Below are 22,652 nucleotides of genomic sequence, written 5' to 3'. Positions count from 1 at the left end.
CTGTTCTTGAGTCTTGCAGAAAATGTCTTGTGAAGTTTGCAGGACCACACAGGGGAGGTCGAGGTCACTGTGAATTTGCAAAAAGTCTTTTCTTGAACATCCTGGGATGGTATTTATGCAAAAGGAAATAACCTTTGAAATGCAGGAACGGAATGTATTTTTATTTTTATGTCGTAATTTGTTTTACGCACTGCTCGCTAAATATATTCCCCCCTTCCCCTTGAGAGTGGGCAATGCATTTGTAACCAGGGTTCCTAACTTTAATAAAAGGAGGTGAAAGGCGGTGGAGACTTCAGAAGAAGAACTTTCTCCTCAATATTGAGACAAAGTAATCTCTCTTGTCTTCTCTTCTCTTTTGAACTGTAACTTAGATTAAAGGTGAATCTATCAATATGTATGAACATTACACTTGAGATAACACCTTATATATTGAGATAATTGCCTGACCAGCCATTCCCTTCTAAGTTTTATCAAAGCGTGTGGTTTTGGCTGGCCAGGTAAATGAGATAATGAGATGTGTTTTTTGGAGTGTACAAGAGCATTGCTTATTGTATAGTGTTTGTATCTATGATTAAATATTATTATAAATACAATGATGTATATTTATATATTGTTAGTCTTATACCTTGACACTTTGTTCTTTTTTCCTTAAATTCCCAGTTGTTTTTCCTTTTGTTGTCATTAGCTTTGGTTTGAATGAGGTAACTCCACACACTGGAGTCACGTGATTTCTGGCCTCCCAGCTTTTTGCAAATGGTCGCTGCTCTTGCGTACGGCTGCTGCTAACGCGTGCTAAAACTCCTCTAATTTTTGACCAAAACATCTCCTGGACCTCTTCATCCGCTGCTATCATCTACTTTAACGTGTTATCCGCGCAGAAAGACTTCGATATGCGTGTTAATTCAGGGGTACAAGCCGAGATTTCGCGTTATAAGAAGTAATTCCGGTTCAAAGTGACCATTGTTGAGTAGGGTCGAGATTGTTAGCATAGCATTCCCCCTCACTTGGCGGACTTTCTTTTTCTTTTCTACCTGTGTACAGCGCATAAAACAACGCAAATCTGTTAGCGTGTTATGAAAGAAATGTCCAGGTAAGTCGTGCATTTCATATACTTGTTATTTATTTGCAATGTGGTCAACTATTTCGGAGTGTCACAAAGAATAGGCTAAATGCTAACGTTAGCTAACTGTCACAACAACCAAACAAGGCCCGTAAACGTTTTTTGCATTAGGTTTACATATGCTTCTAAGTTTTAACCGTTTTTATTTGAATTTGCAAGCTTTAATTACTCAGATGCACGCCTAAAACATGTGGTTTTAATTTATATTTTAGTGCTAAATTAATAAATGCCGGGAAAGCAAGAGGTTTTCCCAAATTAGCTTTCATTAGTTACCGTTTCATGCTTCGAACCAGCGTGTTTCAAACCATAAACTTCTCTTTATTTCCGTATTTAACATTTTATCAGTACTTTGGTCGTAGTGTGGTCAATATAAGGTGCTATGTTAGGAATGGCTTGCTGCCAGTCTCGTTCAGATGGATTATCTAAATTGGCGGTGTAATTTGTAAAGCATCAGGTTGTAGAAGCTGCATTCTTGGCATTGTTTCGCTGTAAACATTGAGAATAATATTAAGAAAAATGGAGATTAAATGATCAAATCTGAGTGGTAATCCATTCTATTAGTAATAAATGCAAATGTATAGTTAATTTAGGAACTACATTTAAAATATATACGTTTTTTTTAAATCTGAAAATGTTGATAAAGTAAATCTAAAGTCTAAATATTACATTCCAACATCTGACTTTGTATTGTTTATTATATCTCAGTTTGTGTAAACCATCTGACTCAATAATAGTAGATTGTATTAAATACAAATTATTTATTGCATTAAAATATGATTTGGCTAAACCATTGATGCAATCTTTTAAATTATTATTGTGTTTTTTGTTGTTCTTCTATCTAGACTGCTGTTAATCTATCAACTTTTCACTTACAAGATAAATCGCAATCAAATCTAACTTCTGCACTTTATTGTTTGGCGCCATTGGCAAATCATAAAGATGGACAATTTTCAGGCAATATAAGATACAAACATCAATATATCCCTGTTTTAGACATGTGCCTGTGTTTCTTGTATTAGTTTAGCAGTTCATTCATTTGTCTGTTCTCTTACTTTAAAAAGTAAAACTCAAATCCATTTTTTAACTTAATACAATTCAAAAATGCTCTCCCAATTTTTATTATTATAATATTTTATTTTTATATTTTACTAATACTGTTCTTAGCAGTGCATGTTTTTTGTAGTTAGTTTAGGTTTAAAAGTTAAAAGTAGAAGGCTAAAATATGAACTGCTAAATGTGAAATCCAATCCTAACGTCTTACTTGATGCAATTGAATGTTTCTCCAAAAATGTGTCGTTCACTTTTATGGTCATATTGTAGGTTTATTTTTATCTTTTCTTAATACTGTTGTCTCTGGCTCAGTTCTGTGCCTAGTGGACAGCAGCCTCCCAAACACTATGGCATCACTTCTGCCATCAGTCTGGCTCCTCCTCGGGACATCGACCATCAGTACACTGACAAACTGTGCGACGCCATGAAGCCGTTCGGGGTGTTTGAGGACGAAGAGGAGCTCAACCACAGGTAACAGAGCAAAGGATTTCAGCTAAACATGTGAACTTTGAACTCCATCTAACCCTCTCGACTCGCATCCACTTATCCATCCATCTATCTTATCTTAATGTTCCAATTGTTGTCTCTTGTTTGCAGACTTGCAGTCCTTGGGAAATTGAATAATTTAGTTAAGGAATGGATCGCAGAGATCAGTGAAGCAAAGGTATGTATTTGGACCAGTTTAGTGAACTTTGTTTATTTTAGTAATGTCATTCTTTTCTTTGCAGAACCTTCCTCCATCAGCAATAAGTTGTGTTGGGGGCAAGATTTTCACATTTGGCTCATATCGCCTTGGAGTCCACACAAAAGGTACATGAATTTGAATTTTGTAGTTTGCACATTCCAACCAATTCCAATATGAATAAATTTACTTGGGATTTTGGGAAGCCATATATACTTAAATTGCTGTTCTTTGATTTGTTTGTGTTTGGGCTGTAATGACAAAAGAAATTTTTGGTTGACTCAAGCCTTGCCTTGTGGATAGAATAATTGACCAAATGGGGACCTGGAATTAGCAAAAGGTCTCAAAACTATCTGGCCATCTCCTTTCTGCTGTTCTTCATACAAAATGCTTTTTAATAAAAATGAAATAGGTTTTAAAAATGTATGTCACTTTAAGCTTCAGTGTGGATTAATTGACCAAACAAGTTGGTTTCTGTCCTCTCTCATGATCCTTAATGAGTTTACAACATGCAACACACGCAATTAGATTTTACCCAAAATTGTTTAGTCCTACTTTCAATCTTTTCAGTCTTTTACAAAAGAGGTTGTAAACATGTGGTTGCTCAGAGCTGTGGGTGCAGTATCATTGTTTTGTGGCCGTTTGTCGGGACTAAAGCGTGAGGCCAATTTGGGGTCTGTTTTTGAAAGTGAAATTTGTAAACAGCAGGTGGACTGAGTGTGGAAGCTTTTAAATGAGAGCAAAAGTGAAAATGCAGAATTGGTTAAATTTAGCTTAATGCTGTGGTTATTTTTGCCTTGGTTTTCATGTGAAGGAGCAAAAAGTTTTCAAGGACAGTTTCCAAAATGTGTTTCCTACTGTCTCATGACACTACTGCATGATATCAGCACTGTACCTGTTACCACAGGGCACAGAAATTGTTATTTTTCCATTGTGATGTTTTATGGCCACATTTCTTCATTAGCAATATATTGTGGTTCACAGGTTGTGGATTGTGTTGGTCTGTCAATATTTCCATCACTTAGTCTTTTTGAACAAATTATGTTTAGGGATTGTTGTTCATGGTGCAGATTTTTACCGCATAATTTTGAAAGGTCTGGATTGATATCAGAACTAGTATAAAATGACATGGCAATAACAAAGAAAGAAGTATTAATTTGTGTTGACAAATGCAACATATTGTCTAAAAGATATCTTTGTGGCATCATGTTTCAAGCCTCTAATTGCTGAAATTGAGTTTGGGTAATACTAACATTTCAAATTGTGATTTTTGTATTGTGATTATATTTGCAGCTTGACTGTCATAGTATTTTATAATTATCTGGATGTTTTACCTATAGCAAACAACAAAGTTAAATCTGTCAACTGGACAAATCTTGTAGGAGTGAAGACGTTTCGCTGCTCATCCAAGCCGCTTCTTCAGTTCTGGTCAGAATGCTGGTGGCCACTGCCTTTAAATCTGTCTAAGGGGAGGGGCTAACTACACTGAAGCGGTCTCCAGTTTCAGCTGAGACTACCTTATTCAGCCCTTAACGACCCCTTCTGACCAAAACTGAAGAAGCAGCTTGGATGAGCAGCGAAACATCTTCACTCCTACAAAATTTGTCCAGTTGACAGATTTAACTGTTGTTTGCTATGGATCAGACCTGGACGACTGAAGGTCTACACAGATGTTTTACCTGTTTAATCTCTTGTGTTGCCTTGCTTGTATTTAAATGACTATAGGGGTTGATATTGCCTTGTGTGTGTATAACTATTGTGTATTGTTTTTCAGGGGCTGATATTGACGCTTTGTGCGTGGCTCCACGCCATGTCGAGAGGACAGACTTTTTCCAGTCGTTCTTTGAGAAACTGAAGCAGCTCGAAGAAATCAAAGATCTGAGGGTGAGCCACAGGTGTCAATGGGAATCACAATGTATTTGCTAGTCACATCCAGTTGCATCACATGTCTCTCAAATGTGGAAGACCTTTCCTCAAATTCTTGTTTCATTCATAACTTTCTTGGTGGATTTGCAGAAATCCACACTGTTTTTCAGTCCTGTCTCTTCTGTTTTAGAGATAATGTTTCATTGTAGTTTTGGTTCAATGAATCTCACTTAAAATTTTTATTAAATATGTTTCTTGGAACACTGGACCAGCTCTATACTCTCCATCGGGTCCTCGAGGGCTCATGGGAGTATGCCCAACCAGTCCACATGTGTTTTGTGGATCTGGAGAAGGCATTCGACCGTGTCCCTTGTGGTGTCCTTTGGGGGGTGCTCTGGGAGTATGGGGTCCGGGGCCCTTTGCTAAGGGCTGTCCGGTCCCTGTATGACCGGAGCAGGAGCTGTGTTCGCATTGCCGGCAGTAAGTCAGACCTGTTCCCAGTGCATGTTGGACTCCGCCAGGGCTGCCCTTTGTCACCGGTTCTGTTCATTATATTTATGGACAGAATTTCTAGGCGCAGCCAGGGGCCGGAGGGGGCCTGGTTTGGGAACCACAGGATTTCATCTCTGCTGTTTGCAGATGATGTTGTCCTGATGGCTTCTTCGAGCCAGGACCTGCAGCAGGCACTGGGGCGGTTTGCAGCCGAGTGTGAAGCGGCTGGGATGAGAATCAGCTCCTCCAAATCCGAGGCCATGGTTCTCGACCGGAAAAAGGTGGTTTGCTCTCTCCGGGTGGGTGGTGAGTCTCTGCCCCAAGTGGAGGAGTTCAAGTATCTCGGGGTCTTGTTCACGAGTGAGGGAAGGATGGAGCGTGAGATTGACAGGCGGATCGGTGCAGCGTCTGCAGTGATGCGGTCGCTGTATCGGTCCGTTGTGGTAAAGAAGGAGCTGAGCCGGAAGGCGAAGCTCTCGATTTACCGGTCAATCTACGTTCCTACCCTCACCTATGGTCATGAGCTTTGGGTAATGACCGAAAGGACAAGATCGCGGATACAAGCGGCTGAAATGGGCTTCCTCCGCAGAGTGGCCGGGCGCACCCTTAGGGATAGGGTGAGGAGCTCGGTCACACGGGAGGAGCTCGGAGTAGAGCCGCTGCTCCTACACGTTGAGAGGAACCAGCTGAGGTGGCTCGGGCATCTGCTCAGGATGCCTCCTGGACGCCTCCCTAGGGAGGTGTTCTGGGCATGTCCCACCGGGAGGAGGCCCCGGGGAAGACCCAGGACACGCTGGAGGGACTATGTCTCTCGGCTGGCCTGGGAACGCCTTGGGGTCCCACCGGAGGAGCTGGAGGACGTGTCCGGGGTGAGGGAAGTCTGGGAGTCCCTGCTTAGACTGCTGCCCCCGCGACCCGGCCCCGGATAAGCGGAAGAAAATGGATGGATGGATGGATGTTTCTTGCATTATTTTTGTTACTTTTTTGTTACTAAGTTGTTTCCAATCAATTTCATGTTTTTTCAGGCTGTTGAAGATGCTTTTGTGCCTGTGATAAAGTTTAAATTTGATGGAATAGAGGTAAGACATTCACCTCTCATCACACACCTCTGTATATGTTTATTATTACTGAATATGTTTGTTTGTGCCCAAGTTTATGTATATTCCTGAACATGTTTGTTTCATGTGCTCAGATTGATCTGCTGTTTGCGCGTCTGGCTCTTCAGTCGATCCCTGATAATTTGGACCTCAGAGGAGACTCTATCCTCCGAAACCTCGACATCAGATGTATCCGCAGTCTCAACGGTAAAATACACTTAGTTTTACATTGACCAAAGTTACATGAAATGTGAAAAATATATTATAATGTACCCTGTACGTCAGGGGTGTCCAACCTAAAATTTTTAGAACATTTTTGTTGAAAACCATTTGTTTGGAAGAAAATTCTAATTTGTTTCCCCCACTTTCTTGTATTGGAAAGATGGAGCATTCTATGGCCCGCTCTCAAACCTGCACAGTTTCGCCGAGCTATGGCCCAGTGATATCATGCTGCCATGTTTACATGTAGTGCAGCGATGCTAACGCTTTAGCGGGGGGGGTGTCGAGCGGCAGAAATATCCCAAAATAGTGAGGCAGATATGAGTCCTGCTGTGATACGCTCCTCCATGAGTTTATGGATTAAACAACAATGTGGAGGAGCGAGGACTTCTGTCTGTCACAGTCCTTATTGAAGATAAGTGCGGGTTTACCATGAGTTTGGAGCAGAGTTTGTATGACACTGTAGTACTGTAGACAGCGCGCACACAACAAAGAACAGGAGAGAGCGAACAGATCATGATGCAGGACAGTGAACAAGAAACACTTTTGCTAAAGAGTTACTATGGAAAACATTTTAATAGGGATGAAAAGAAAGGCAGAGATAGACGGAGGTAATGAGATGCATGAAAGTCACCCGAAAAATAAGACGAGGAAGTCTGATGAAGTGTATGGAGCACTTGGCTTCACCGTGACTGTGGTGGGACACGAGGACAGATCAGTGTCTGCTGTGGCAGCGGACAGTATGAAGCCAAATAAGTTAAGGCGCCACCTCATTACACCTCAGTCACGCTGATAAGACGCTGGAGTTTTTTCAGCGTAAACGTGCCCAATATTGACAACAATCATCCCGCTTTGTGAATGTCACTTAAACCAGCGAGCACTGTTTGCATCATATAAGGTGGCGTACCAAATTGCTAAATTGCTTGTTTTAATTTGATATTTATTTAATTTTAATGTATTATTTTGATATTTATTTAATAAATTAATAAATTTAAAATTTGATATTTAAGTAAATTTCATGATATTTTATTTTATTTTTTGAGTACCAAATGGTTCAATCAGTTGTGCCAAAAATATGTATAGTTCAAATAAGGATAAAATTAAAAAAATAAAATATTTAATTATTTAAAAATAATCGCGGGGGGTGGGGGGGGGGGGGGGGGCGTGAAATGTTTTCTTCTTCATAGGGGGGGGATGATAGAAAATAATTGAGAAGCACTGGCATAAGGCAAGAGCAAACTTTGAAATCAGTGACGTGAAAGTGTAAATCACATCTTTTCCCCCACATTAGCTACGAGTTTAACGTAAGTGCACTGTTATGATTAGTTTTAACTCAGTTATAAAATGGAGATGAATTTCCCCTGTTTGCCAGTGAGTTGAGTTAAATAGCGTCACTTCTCAATACATTGTTCTTTTAAATAAAAGCAACTTAAGAATGTGATGTCACTTCAACTTGAATTTAAAGAGACTTTATGGACACGCTATACTTGGGCATGGTTCGATTGGGCTAGTTTTGACACCAAGACTAGTCCAATCTGTAAAGAATGGATAGCCCCTAAAGTGCGGTACATTGGTCCATCTCCTCCAACTGGGCCAAGTCCCACTCACAATGGACAAAAGTACGGCACAATTACTCATTTACACAAGCACACAAAATTTATGTTACAAACCCCCTCTTGTGTGCAGAGAGGATGGACGATAAGAGGAAATTACACAGGCAAGTGATTAGATATATTAATTAGATTTGTTCTATTGTACTCTAAGTTTTTAATCACATTGGGGTCTGCATGTTCGTGAGTTCCTCAATCAAACATTTTTGGACCATTGGATTAGAAGATATGGACCAGTTCCATGGCCACCATGTTCACCAGATATCACACCTCTGGATTTCTTTTTGTTGGGCTATGTTAAAGATATCGTGTATCGAACAAAGATATGGGACATTACTGAACTAAAGCGAAAGATAACAGGTGTGATTGCAAACCATGAGGCTACCTGATTTCTTGCCATATTCGCTGCAGCATACTGTCTTAATGTGCTTCATGCAACGAATGGTGCCCATATAGAGGTGTATTAGATGAGGTAAAACACTTGGAAACCACTGAGTATAATAGAACAAGTCTGATTAAGATATCTTATCAATTGCCTTTGTAATATTTTTTTAAACATTTTTTGTTTTGACTATTTTCTGTAGTTTGCAGAAAATGTTGATGTGAGTTCTCTGTTCCCACAGAAAATAGTCCCTGTTCCTTGCACTCGTTTTACGAGTGGTGAGTGGAGCATCACTTCTGGGTGTTTTTTTTATTTTTTATTATTAGAACAAAACAAAAAGATGGTTGAATTTAAGCTGCTGAGTGGCCTGGGCTCAGCCTCCACTCAGCTGTGTCTGCCTCTCCTCTGCTCCCACAGCAGCAAAAGAGGAGACAAGGGGAAACGAGAGGGAGCGGTGTGACTCGTCTTAGTTAGTATTTACATTAAATGTATTGCGTAATAAGTAAGAATTACATCTCTGAAATTGTGCACACCTCACATAAATACCTAAATAAATCTGGTTGTGCATGTGCGAGTGCTTGAAAAAAATATTCGCACAGATTATTAAAGATATGGTGCCTCTGTCAAAACAATGTAAAATTAGTCTATCTGAATAATCCACTGGCTTTACTACTGCTCTGTGGCCCTCTGATTCAAATGTTTTAAGATTTGCCCTTTGGGAAAAAGGTTTAGACAACCCTGTTATACATGAATGTACCTAATTAGTCAATTTTACATGATGTGCCTTTTAACTACAATTTAATATCATATAATAACCAACCAATGCCTTTAACCTGCCCCTAACCCTTACTATCTTGTATTTGCATGCTATTACTACTTTGCAGCTGATGTCATCAACATTCCCAGTGGGTGTGATGCTAGGTGTAGGCACTGCTCTGTCTGAGGCCTGGTTAGACTTCAGTCTGAGTTTTATTTTAACAATCTTAATCATATTGATCAGATTGTTAAAATCAGTCATGTTGATCACAGGCTCCTGAAAAGGTGTTCTTTAACTCAATTTAGTATTTCTTTCTTGAGTTTACTGTCTTAAAACCTTTTTCTTTGACAGTGTTTGCTAATGTGTGCATTATGTCTTCATGGTAACATTCTACCATAGTTATACACGTAGAGCACGCCCAGCATGATGTCACTGCAAAGAATCAATTAGTTTAATCAAAGTAGTAGCAGTAGTAGTAGTAATTAATTAGATTTGTTAAAGTTGGTTAAGTGGGATGAGTTGAACTCAAGGCTGCCCTTCTAATACAAAGAAGCAAAATTACATCATTCTTGCTATTATTTAAATATCATCTACAGTATTTTAATGCTTGATATATTTCTTATGTAACAGGCTGACCAAAAGAGTGTTTTTGTATTCTGTGTGATTGTTCTGTTCTGATTTAACCCTGTTTATGTGTTATAGGCTGCAGAGTCACTGATGAAATCCTGTATTTGGTGCCAAACAAAGAAAACTTCAGGCTCACATTGAGAGCCATCAAACTCTGGGCAAAACGTGAGTCACACTTTCATGATGTCACTAGTTTCATTATTTAAATATCTGCAATAGTATGGACGAGGATGGAATTATTACATGATTACATGATTGACCATGCTGACCATACCTGTACATTTCTATTTATTAAATTTATGCATTAAAACAATGTAAAATCATGCACAAAGTGAGCACCTTTCATACAAGTAATTAAAATGTTTATTTCAATTTTAGCCTTTTACAACAGCAAATTACTTTTGACAATACCAATCTCTGGTTGAAAGACAGACATGAACCATATTTGCATTATTTTATTTTTTTATTTTTTAAATCAAATTTAAATCATAAACAAACAAAATCAAATCCCTCCCCTGTTTGCCATCGATGTGTTTTTTCACCTACAAGGGGAACAACTGGTAAATAAGATTACATTTAGCCATATCTGAAAACCAGAACTGGTCATCCCAAATTTGTTATTTCTTTTCTATATTATGCAAAATCAACTTTTTTGAACTTTCTACCATGTTTAATGTTCCCCCATCAAAAACATGCCATCCATGCATGTTTGAGTAATTTACAGATCTTATTCAAACCCTTCTTGTGCTTAGTAGTACGATTTTGCACAATGCAACAAAAATAATGCCCATAACAAATAATTTTAAAATCCCCCCCCAATACTCTCAAACTATTCCTGTTTGCCCCATAGTATATTTTATGACCGAAATCAGTGAAGATATCTCTCTCTCAGGGCGGGGGATCTACTCAAATATGTTGGGGTTTCTTGGTGGAGTTTCGTGGGCGATGCTCGTGGCCAGGACCTGTCAGCTTTACCCCAACGCTGTGGCAGCAACGCTCGTGCACAAGTTCTTCCTTGTTTTCTCTAAATGGTGAGACTTTAATTTTAAATTTTAAAGGTCCACTATGTAACTATGTGCGCTCTGGTGGGTTTTCTGGTTTCATGCATAGTGATTTGGTTGTTGTCTCCAGGGAGATGATATTGATTTGCCTGGAATACGCCACTGTATAGCGTTAAACTTATCAAGTTCTTAACAATTTATTTATTTGATTATGGGTGGTCATTGATCAAAACACATCCTAACTGTGGCGTTACCTGCTTTTCTCCACCAGAAAAGTTACACAGTGCATCTTTAATATTTGACAATATAAAGGTTTATGAACATTATTCTCATGTTGTATTTTTCCTTTGCTTCCTTCAGGGAGTGGCCGAACCCTGTGCTTTTGAAACAGCCTGAGGACAGTAATCTGAACTTACCGGTGTGGGACCCTCGAGTGAGTATTTTAACAATCGCTAACTCTATGTACAAAGCCACTTATTATTTTTATATAAACCCTCTGTATTGTTTCAAACCTTTTCATCCACTGTATTCACTTGGTGTCACTACGAAATAAACACTTAAGTCCTCTCTTGTGTTCATTTCCATTCAAAGTAAAGTTTCCAAAGACTTGAAAATATATTAAAACTGTAGTGTTGTCCATGTGAAAAATTAAAGACATTGAAATAAATGTCCCTTGTTTATTTTTGTATTAAAATATTATCTCTTGTACTTTTTGTCCATTGGATTTGATTGCAAGATTGTCAATAGATTAACTTAATACAATTTTCTGCCAGTCAGTCACCCTCTTAACTTGAACTCAGTATAGCTTTTGTGTAAAAATATAGTAAAAAGTAAATTTGTGGCTTCAATAAAGACTCATTGCTTACACTTTTGACAGTCCTTATTCATATTTTGCCGTAAGTAACCTTTTTAGTCTATTGCTCCATTTATGACATTATTAGTGTAAGTTGCACTGTAACCTTTCTGGTGGAGGGTGTGCCATTAGCTCATTTATGTGAAGATGTTATTGCTTATCCTGGAATGTTTCACAGCATGGCATTAATCTTGTCATGAAGACTAGCAAGTGACCAAGCCAAGGTCAGATCTGTGGAGAGACGATCCCATTCACAGTAAAAATTGTTTGATTTACACCTTGAAAATGAAATGCCAGCTATGTTTAATGCTGTACTTTGGAACATTACAGGCGATGCAATCTCCATGAAAACAGCAGATGGCAGACTCTCTATCAGAAAAGTTACATTGTCCACTTTTAAAGCATTCTAACTTCTGGACACCAAGCTAGTTACCTGCTGTTACAGCAACTGGGACTCCTATATCTTGATACTAGCTTAAGACATTGTTTTGTAAATAATGCCCATATATTATAATTATGGACAATATTAACATTTTAGTGTGAAAATTGTAGTTGTCATGATAAACTTTTCTATATTGATATTCATTTCTATTGCATTTTGTCTGCTTGCAACAAAGGTGGTAGGTTTGTAACGTTTAAACTTGGAAAAATGACACCAAAACAACCTGTTACTTTTTAATATTTTTGTTCACCTAAAGCAGTCATGCAAGTATCTTTACAGTTCTTAACTCTTACTTGCTTAAAGGTGCACTGTAACTTTTATGGTGAAGGATCTGTCACCAGCTTGTTTCCATGATGTTAATGTTTTGCCTAGAATGTTCCACAGTATGGCAATGAATGTCTTGCATGTATTCAATTACAGGCCTTATTCTCACTCACAAATAAAAAAATATATATATATTGGGAACGTTGCCTGCTTGCATTCACGGGGATCAAGAAGTTAAATTTCATACTATGGAACATGTAAGGCAAAGCAATAGCACCTACGCGGAGACAGGCAGGTGGTAGAATCTCCACCAGAAATGTTATAGTGCAGCTTTAAGTTAATTTGGTTCATTTTATTCAAATGTGAAAACTCCTTTGTGGTACCTGTCATGTTTTAGGTTAATCCATCGGACCGATATCACCTGATGCCTATCATTACCCCAGCCTACCCCCAACAAAACTCCACCTACAACGTCTCTACATCCACGCGAACCATAATGAGTGAAGAATTTAAATACGGTAATGTTAAAATCATTTTAAAATGCTGCTTAAATTGGTCTGGGTAGTGTTGTGTCTAATGCATTGTGCTTATGTTGTGAGCAGGTTTGAGTGTCACAGATGAGATTCTTCAAGGGAAAGCAGAATGGTCAAAACTGTTTGAACCTCCAAACTTTTTCCAGAAATACAAGTGAGTGTGCAATTTTATTAGGGATGCACCGATTCTGCTTTTTCAGTTCTGATATCGATGCTTTGGGTTTTAGTATCTGCCCTTATATCGGTTCATACCAGGTATCTGCAGAGATGAAATGGTTAATTTATCACAGAATTCTCTTGTGTTATGTAACTTATGTATTCTTCAAATGAGATGTTCTGGGTCTACATCAGCCAGGAAATAGTCTTCTTGCATCTAATTAAAGGCCCAACCAGGATATCAGTTTAATTGATGACATGAAATAGATGCCTGGTCCAGCAAATTTTTTGGCATTAATATTCTATACCAGTATTGGTATTAGTACATCCCTAAATTTTAAATAGCTTAATTTCATAGCTGGTGAATAACTTGACCTTGGTGACTATAAATTATTCCTACTTCAATTGATTTGATCAATAAAAAAAAAAATTACTGGCAGTGTATTTTTGTTTAGATTATGCTGTATATTTTTAAGAATTTTCAAATTAAAATAAGTGAATGTACCTTTCAAAGGTTTTGGTTTCTAATTTTATTTTTTTTATCATACGACTGCACTGTACAACTTTTCTGATAGAGGTTTTGCCATCTGTTTGTGTCAAAGATGTTGATACTTTGCCAAGAATATTTCATATTATGGCATTAAACTTGCCTACCTACCACTTATTTTCATTTTGTTATGTGAGCAGGGTCACCTCTCCATAGATATGACTTGTAACTTGTCTCTTTAGAAATAAGTTTAACACCATGCTGTGAAACGGCAAAGCACTAGTCTCTCAGAGGAGACGAGCAGGTCACAAACGCTCCTACATAAAGGTGCATGTTGCACTTGAAGCTTTTATTTTGTTCCATACTCTTAATGGTCTTTTGCATTGTCTTAGCAAGCTCCAGGCTATTTAAGTAACGTTCTCTAATCTTTTTCAGACATTACATAGTTCTCAGTGCCAGTGCATCAACAGAAGATAATCACTTAGAATGGTGAGTGTAAAGTGTCTAACATTTTAACTGAAAGAGAAACATGTCATGTAACGTTCAAACCTCTTTCTCTTAAGGATTGGTTTGGTGGAGTCAAAGATCAGAGTTTTAGTGGGAAACTTGGAAAGAAACGAGTACATAAACCTGGCTCATGTGAATCCACAGTCCTTCCCGGGGTCAAAGGAGAACCGCGAGTGAGTACAGAATGGCATCTATAGTAACATAACATTGACTTTATTTCAGTCACATGTTTACAGACGCGTCATAACTTAAGTGCAGATTTTAAGCAGTTTTTTGCCTTACAGAAATGATTATATGTCCATGTGGTTCATTGGGATCCTCTTCAAGAAAGTGGAAAATGCAGAAAGTGTCAACATAGATTTGACCTACGACATACAGTCCTTCACAGACACAGGTGAGATGGAACATTTCATCACATGTTGTGAGTACTTATAATACTAAGGGATTGTAGGTAGCCTGGCTAGCCAAGACTACATGCTTTTCCTATTCTATACAAAGACCTGGCGACAGTGGCTCAGTGGGCAATGTGGTGTGAATGAATAATTACTACAGTGTAGTGCTTTGTGAAGCTTCGACAAGCCTGTAAAGCATCGAAGTATAAGGCATTATATCTCCCTGAATTTTGGTTCAATGGGTATGAATAATCAGTAAACAAAACCAAACTGCATTGAGTAGGATTCTAGTGGCTTTTGCATTTTATGTATTTGACTTAGCTTTAACTAACCAGGATGTTTACTTCCTCCTTTAGTTTACAGACAGGCGAACAACATCAACATGCTCAAGGATGGGATGAAGATTGAAGCGACACATGTCAAAAAGAAGCAGCTCCATCAGTATCTGCCCCCAGAACTTATACAGAAGAAAAAGAGGGTACATAACATCATTTTAAATGCCAAATATCTTCCATATTCAGTCTGTTTTTCATTATTAAACCTATTTCTCCCTGTGTCTCTCTCCAGAGTATAGCAGAGTTGAATCGCAGCTCGAATGGCGGTAGCTCCAAGCGTATTTCTCTGGACAGTAGTCACTTGGACAGTTCCACAAACACAGACTCAGGGACCCCCATCTGCTCCCCGGCCTCCAAGCCCCTCAAGCCCACCTCCGAAACGGATGAAGGGTGAGAAAGGACAAGTGATCTGGTGCTCTGTGTCATATAACACTAAAACATTTACAACAACAGGGTCTATTCTTTGGCCAGGACTACATTGTAAAAGTCCATCTTTGGCTAAGAAAAGGTTACATTTAAAATATATGCATAATACATTTCTCAAATTAAGAAAATACAAAAAGACCCTGAGCCATCTTTCGGATAAAAAAAGCTCTTTGGCCCCCAGATAAATTTTTGTTGGCCTCACAGGCCCATTAATGCCGGGCACTAAACCTGGTATTTTTTGTCATAGTTTTGTTGGATTTTGTACACCCAATTTCATAATGCTTTTTCTTCCATAGGAGAAACATGTCTTGCCATCAACACATGTGCTACAAGACTGATCCCTCTAGTTGCAGATTTTAAGTAGCACCAAGTATATCTATAGTAATATACACTTTACACTAAAAAAAGATGAACAAAATTCAGGACTTTTTTCAATGTTTATATATTTCTATTCATCCTTTCAGAACAGCCTAGTTTGTAAATGGTGCAATACCTGACTATCAACACCTGGGGGCATCAATGGCTCAACAATATATTTAAAGATGGCAGTAGAGTATAATGATTATTATTAGCAGAGATTTTATGCAGCATAATTGTCTTTCTGTTGCACTAAATTTCAATGTGGTTGTGTTTTTAGAGCAAGTCCTCCTAAACCACTGTTTGTGGAGAGCTCTCCTGTGTCTGCATCTGAGGCCCCTGAGGCTGTGCAGGGATCAAGTGAGTCAGACCACACATTTTATCTTTATTTTACACAGTTTTTACTACTAACAGTGAATATTTATGTATAGATTTGTTTTGCTTTTTATAGGAAGATAAGTCTTTTGTCATACATAATATAGAAATATATTACCGAACATGAATTGTCTTCATATCAAATAGCATTTCAGCAGTCCACATCTGAACTAGTTTTGATTCCCTAAAATAGCAAAACATGTCATTCAAATCATTGTTTTTATAGCACACTGAACAGATAAAAAAAAATTGATCCTGGTAACTTTGTTTGAAATTTTAATAATAATCTTAAGTCATTGGAACACATCAAATTGCCTTGTAGTTTATAGGATGAATGACAGATTACATTGACACATATAGTTGTATTGGTCCAAAAGTGCGTTTGTCTTTGTTGTTCATGATTTAAGGACAAAAATGCTTCATGTATTCACCAAGTGTTTGTTTTGAGCAGGTTCTGAACTATACTATAACTGCTGTCTTATATTAATGCTTTGAGAAATTAATTAAATTAATTATTTACCTTTTGTCTTCCTTAGAGCCCTCAGTGAAACCCTCCAAGCCACCCTCTCCTCCTCCCGTTGCCGCAGTGTTGCCAAACGCAGCGAGCAGTCCCAAAGAAGAGTCAAATGGTGCGGCGGACGATTCTGTGAACGGAGCCAGTATAAAACGACCTCACTCCCCGACTCAAGAGGAGCTCAGCAAGAGGCACAAGGACGAGGTACAACATGGACTGTTAATAAGATGCAGGGTTAAGTAAAGGAAAAGCCATCCGTTCATCTGTAAGAGGACTGTCTAAAGACTAAAGAAGTCTTGGTCGATGTGTCCTGTCAAAATCTCAACTATTACGTATCTCTATGTATCTGACCCAAACTGCACTTACAGGACTACACCTGCACGGAAGTTCATGCAAAAACAACTATTTATGCAGAAAAAAGTACTAGGAAACACTGCATGTATATAAAACCAGATTTAACTTGTGAATCATGAGTGAATCTGCCGTTTTACATATAAATACCAAAAATAATAATCTAAATAAAATGATTAGTTGATTAATTCAAATGTTGATTTGACTAAGACACCATTGTCTGATTAATCTACTAAAGGCCTACTGAGCCTAAAAAATATCAATTTCCTGTTTTGTTATATAAAGCTCTCAGGGTTCTGCTATTCAATTTTAACCAAGATTACGATTTTTACAATTTACAAATTTTGGATAATAAGAATGTTGTCTACACATCAAAATATACAAGAGTGTATTTTTGTGGTGAAGTTTTTGGTATAACAAATGTTTTGTTTTTTATTTCAGGCTGTGTCGAACGATGATGCTACTTTCAAAGAGCCTTACCCTCCTTCAGACGTCTGCTCAGAAGGAATGAATGTTGTGAGTTGCAATACATAGTTTATCCACAGGGTTGATTTGAAACGTCTTAAAAATAAATATTTCAATATTTTCTAATTTTCAGAATACCGCATCAAAGGCAAAACCCATTCCAACCCTCGATACCTCAAGAACACAGGTAATTTATCATTTGAATCAATTATTCAAATTATGCAATTCCATCTCAACTGAGAAAATCCAGTATTTTGTTGGCATAAGGTCATATAAATAAAAGGATTGTCAGGCTGTTCATAAATGTACCAAGATCAATGGAGCATGTTGAATTATTTTCAACATTAACATCTCCCACTTCACTTGAAAACTATCTCGGACATAAAACTTCTCAAATGGTAACAACCAGTTATTTGGGTATCTTTGTAATATACTTTTGGGAACAGGGAAAAAAGAATTACACAAACGTTGGATGTCAACTGAATGAACCAACTGTTAAAGACAGGGCTTATTTTTTTCTATTTCATAAAAATAAAAATACATAAATTGGAAAAAATGCATTTTTTTTCCCACAGAGACTTCCCAGCATGGAGCTGCCCGATGCCTCGTCTCCTCTTCCGGCCAGTAACAGCTGCAGAGTCGTCAAGAACTCCATCAAACTGGCTCTCAACCGCCACAAGTCAGTATTTCATTTCACTTGCACTACCAGCTTCTATAGTTGAAAAATGTCTGTATTTGAAGTAGGAGGTATATTGAAATAATCATTTTTGAAATTTGTTAATTTTTAATATTTGGCAAACCAGCAATTTTGAAAAAGCTACAGAAAATTTGCTAACTGAAGTTACATTTAAATTCAATTTTTCAAATAAGGATGATTTTTGTGATTTATTCTAGAGCAGTAGTTTTCAAAAAAACTTTTGTCTTCCAAATACCACCAAATCTAAAAGTTTATTAACGCGACTTTCTAGGATTAAATTTGGACTAAACCAGTTCTAAACAATGACGAACTTAAAAAAAGGCCAAAAATGAATGTTAGATTGACTTGCACTCAGCAAATATTTGGACTGTAGAGGAATCCAAAATATTGTACTGTTTAATATTGTTGGTAATATTTGTTATTGATTTGTCTTTCTCTCCCTCAGCATCACACCTCAAAAGCCCGCTGTGTTTGAGGCCCCTCCCCCCACAGAAACCCCTCCAGCTTCGGTCGCCACAGTCACAGCAGAGAAGGGCATGTCCATTCCCGTTATTGGCTCAAGTACGATCTGTGATTCCATTCAGTAAATTGAATTTTACACCAACACTGAGCCAGATTTTAGAAGTTATTTCTTGAGTCTAGAGTTGAAACAGGGTTGTTAAAGAGGAGGTAGTATGCAATATGGACTTTTTGGAACTTTCTACCTTTTATTATGACATTGTTCCCTTATTAAAATTTGCCTGAAGAGGTTTTATATCATACATGCATGTTTGAGTAATCTAGGGAGCTCTCCCGGGCACTATTTGAATCTTCTTTACAGTTAGCTTTACAAAGCTCTCCAATGCTCAGCCCACAAGCCTATGTCACCCATGCTCCCGTACAGCAATTTTCCATAAGTATACAAAAGTAGGATGCAAATAAAAGAAAAAAAAAGCTAAACTGAAACTAATTACATATTATATAGCATATTCAAAACAATAAAGGGTAACATGATGAACATCTAACATTTAAATATGCTATATGTCAGCGCTTAATACCTGACAGAAGTGTAATTCCCCCTCTTTAAAGCCAGGGCATCTAATTTTTCCATTTTAATGCCATGAGAGGACAAGAAGGGGACTTTGGCTTAACTGATACAGACCAATATAAACCAGGTTGGAGGTGTCAATAGTTATATATATATATAAGTGCTGATATATTCAGTGTTGTAAGATTAACTACCGGTAGCTGATTATAAAAGGGGCTAGGTCAATTCGTTTTGAAGTTGGGTTTAAATAAGCTACATATACTATTCTTACTATACTATCACAACATTTCTTTTCAAAGGAACTCTGAAGATTTTGATTTTAAATTTCATAAGCAGGACCTAACTGTGTCCCCAGGTACGAGATGACAGGTTCAAATGAAATGTACTGACAACGGTTGTAATGCTGATTTATTGTTGGCGGCTAATCAATATACGAAAATGCCTTCTGCCTTACTAATGTTAATTTCTCTCCTGCAGAGCATGTGTCTAAGCTGGGAGCGCCCCCTGTTGGCAGCTCCATCCCCACGCTGGTGAGTCGAAGCACGGACCCTTTAAACGGCTCCTCCTCTAAAAGACCCCACTCTCCATCAATGGAGGAACAGGCCAAGCGACTAAAGGAGACCGAGAAGGCCCGAATCCACATAGCCTAAAACACAGTACAATATATAGACTTTAATACCATTCTCACACTGAAGATTTGACTGGCAACAGAACCGTCAACACTCTAAAAGTCAAATTGATCATGGATTTGAACATTTTTTCTCAAATTCATTAAAAGCTCTCGAAATATTCTCACAATTTTTTTTTTTTTTTTACTTCTGCCATTGCGTTTGTAAGCAATGGGAAACAATTAGTTCATTTACGTTTTAAAAAAGAAGTCCCAACTCTCTTTTTGATTTTGTACAGTAAATGTTGATGTACATAACTTTGTCTTAAAAATCACTGTTTAAAAAGTCTTTGGATCGCTCTATTGTAGTTTTATCTAAAAACAAGAAAAAAGTTTAAAAAATTGTATCTTTTTCTTCTATTGCTTGTCAAAAAAAAAATTGTCTCCAGATCTGAGTTTTTGGAAATGTTTGGGCTTAAAGGAGGGATTTTTTTTTGGATCATCACGAAGAGACAGTTCAGGTTGGTATCAGATTACAGTGAGTAGCTTAAAAGAACGAATGGATGTGACTATATGAAGCTATTTCTAACTGTAAAAAGACACATCTTTAAAACTGGATTGTCCAAACTTGGTCCAGAGAGCAAAATTGATACTGTCCATTGCAACCATTTTAAAGCATTTTTAAAAGAAGGCATTCTAGTCCTTTAATCTCAAAGTAAATTATTTATCAAAAATGTCCAAGAAAGTCAATTTTTTTGTTCTTTTGTGGCTTATGACTTATTAAATTAACCAGTTAACCAGTTAAAATGATTGCAAATCTTGTTTACAGTAAGGTAATGTATTTTATATCAGTTGTTCATTCTCAGTTTTCAAAATGACCTCCCAAAACAAGTTCAAATAAGACAAAAATAATAATTAAAAATGTCAATTGTTTAAATACATGAATGTGCATCATTGACTTTAAAATCAGATTGTGCTTTACCAGCTCAAGTTTTTGTGGCCTTAGCAATGCAATTGATTGTTAACATTCAAAATACAGTGCAGTACATCATTGAAATCTTTGGACCAATTTGCTTTTGAACAAGTTTGGACTCTTGTTTTATATCAATTGTACTGGACATTTTGGTATAACACCAACCAAAACGCTTAAGTTCAGCGTCTCAGAGCCTTAGCTGCTTGCTCTTATTTGAATTCACTCTCAAAACTTCTTAATCCATTCTTTTATCATAACTTCTCTTTAAACCACGACCCCCATCCCCACCCTAACCTCATTTTTCCCTGGTTAATCGTTTGTCTTGGCTGCTTCGTGGACAAAATCTGTTAAAATGTGTAGTTTCTTGACGTATGCATGTGTATTGGGGTATCTGGGGAATGATTTCGAATGGTTGCGTGTTGTGTTCGAGTGCATGCATCGTTGGTTGTGATTTTTGCGAGAAAGATTGAAATTCCCGGTAGTTTGGGTGTTGCCGCTGCGCCTCCCGTGGAGGTTCTTAAACACATTTGGGCATCTCCTCCTCTTGGGGCCATGGATGGGGGTCCGGAGACAACTTTTTTGTGTTTTTCCTAGTTTTTTGGTCATGTTTTTTCAAGTAAGACTGAATTTTAAGTGCAATTCAAATGGATGGATAAGTATTGTATGATGGGTCTATTAGATGCAAAGAATTTGAGGATAGGCTGTTACTATTTAAAGATATACTATGTACTTTTTCTGGAGTGTCCACCGCCTGCTTATCTGGAGATGTGGCTTTGTCTTAGATGTTTCACAGTATGGCATTAAACCTGTCCGTCTGTATTTAATTACAGCTGTTTTTCAAAAATACTTTAAAAAATATGTGTTCTGAATGGTCTTGCGTCTCCACCTGGTCCTTGGGGGTGTCACTTTTTTGTCTCCATGAAGATAAATATGTTTATGGAGATGAGAAGATGCATACTTTTTACGGAAAAGTTACATAATGCACCTTTTGTTGTGATATTACATACTGTAGTGAACAATTTAGCTTCCATAGAATGTAATTGGTTTATATTAATACAATGCTTGTCCATCCCTTAAAAGTTGTGCATCAAAATCCGTTTTATTTGAAAAATTGTGACAAACTCTTTTCTTTCTTTGTACAGATACGGTTTTTGAGAAAAGGCATTCATCAAAGGGGTTTTCTTATGATATTATTTATATTTGCATATTTGTACCATGTGATCTTTTTTTAATAGCATTCATAGCAGGTAGGTTCATATTTTTTTCCACATGAAACCTTTGACCACATGTTTTTGCTGTTTGAAAACATTTAAACAGAAAGCAGTCATTTAGACGTTCGTTTCTAAATTGTAACAAATTGGTATTTTTCTATGTGTTTATCACTTCCTTTAATGAATCCGTACAAAACATTAAACCCCTTTAAAAACGAAAATGTCTGAGCTTCATTTATTTACATTAATTATTTAAAAACTTTGAGTAGTAGTTATATTAAAAGTTACTTTTTAGACATACTTTTAGTCATTATAGTAATATATAGTATAATATTTGTAGTAGTATAATATAGTAATATATTTGACAGTGTAACTTACTTGAATAAAACTTTTTGTTACTCTACAAGTACAAGAAAGTCTATAAGTGGCAAAATACTTCATGCTTTATGTTGACAATATGAAATGATTTGAATATTTGTTGCTTGAACCGCTCCTTTAGATATGATTTGTTTTTTTCTCATTCTAAGGTTAAGGTACACTTTAATGGCCCACTAGGGAAATTTGTCCTTTGCATCCTTCAATTCTGCTGGAGCGGCCTGTGCATTATTTATTAAGGGTTCGATTTTCCATCTACTATCATAATTATAAATCTGATGTTTTGTCTAAACCCGAGTAGTTTTGGCCAAATACATTTTTACTCGTCTAATTTCATGGACCAATACTTTCTTCTTGAGCAATTGTTTAAAGTAACTTTACTCTTGGGGACATTTTTTGGCT

The 22,652-nt window shown here is 37.3% G+C and overlaps 1 protein-coding gene across 3 annotated transcripts; it reads left to right on the top strand.

Annotated features, from left to right (window-relative positions):
- Positions 1–709: 709 nt before the first annotated feature.
- papolg (poly(A) polymerase gamma) lies at positions 710–22,085 on the top strand. 3 transcript variants are annotated; one of them, XM_033979793.2, is made up of 24 exons: positions 710–1,090; positions 2,483–2,641; positions 2,768–2,834; positions 2,899–2,980; positions 4,627–4,736; positions 6,236–6,289; positions 6,403–6,514; positions 9,978–10,067; positions 10,795–10,933; positions 11,264–11,336; positions 12,860–12,980; positions 13,065–13,149; positions 14,074–14,127; positions 14,202–14,318; positions 14,430–14,539; positions 14,894–15,015; positions 15,105–15,262; positions 15,936–16,015; positions 16,567–16,748; positions 17,337–17,411; positions 17,494–17,547; positions 17,936–18,039; positions 18,503–18,618; positions 19,562–22,085. In XM_033979793.2, the coding sequence occupies exons 1-24, from the start codon at positions 1,074–1,076 to the stop codon at positions 19,732–19,734; spliced, it is 2,454 nt and encodes an 817-aa protein (XP_033835684.1). In that variant the 5' UTR covers positions 710–1,073; the 3' UTR covers positions 19,735–22,085. The 3 variants fall into 3 exon arrangements, with proteins under 3 accessions (XP_033835684.1, XP_033835685.2, XP_033835686.1); XM_033979794.2 differs by lacking the exons at positions 14,074–14,127; positions 14,202–14,318; positions 14,430–14,539; ... (7 more) ...; positions 18,503–18,618; positions 19,562–22,085 and having other exon boundaries at positions 755–1,090; positions 13,065–13,153; XM_033979795.2 differs by lacking the exons at positions 11,264–11,336; positions 12,860–12,980; positions 13,065–13,149; ... (10 more) ...; positions 18,503–18,618; positions 19,562–22,085 and having other exon boundaries at positions 755–1,090; positions 10,795–10,937.
- Positions 22,086–22,652: the final 567 nt, after the last annotated feature.

Source organism: Periophthalmus magnuspinnatus, chromosome 15 (genome assembly GCF_009829125.3).
Source record: "Periophthalmus magnuspinnatus isolate fPerMag1 chromosome 15, fPerMag1.2.pri, whole genome shotgun sequence".
Classification (NCBI taxonomy): domain Eukaryota; kingdom Metazoa; phylum Chordata; class Actinopteri; order Gobiiformes; family Gobiidae; genus Periophthalmus; species Periophthalmus magnuspinnatus.
Note: the sequence above shows the minus strand (reverse complement) of the source record. Positions and strands in the feature narration are given on the sequence as shown.

Bases quoted from the DNA above. Each gene is read 5' to 3' on its own strand.
- papolg (XM_033979793.2), top strand. The intron at 6,515-9,977 runs GTAAAATACACT...TATGTGTTATAG, and splicing joins ATGTATCCGCAGTCTCAACG to GCTGCAGAGTCACTGATGAA. The intron at 14,128-14,201 runs GTGAGTGTAAAG...CTTTCTCTTAAG, and splicing joins GAAGATAATCACTTAGAATG to GATTGGTTTGGTGGAGTCAA.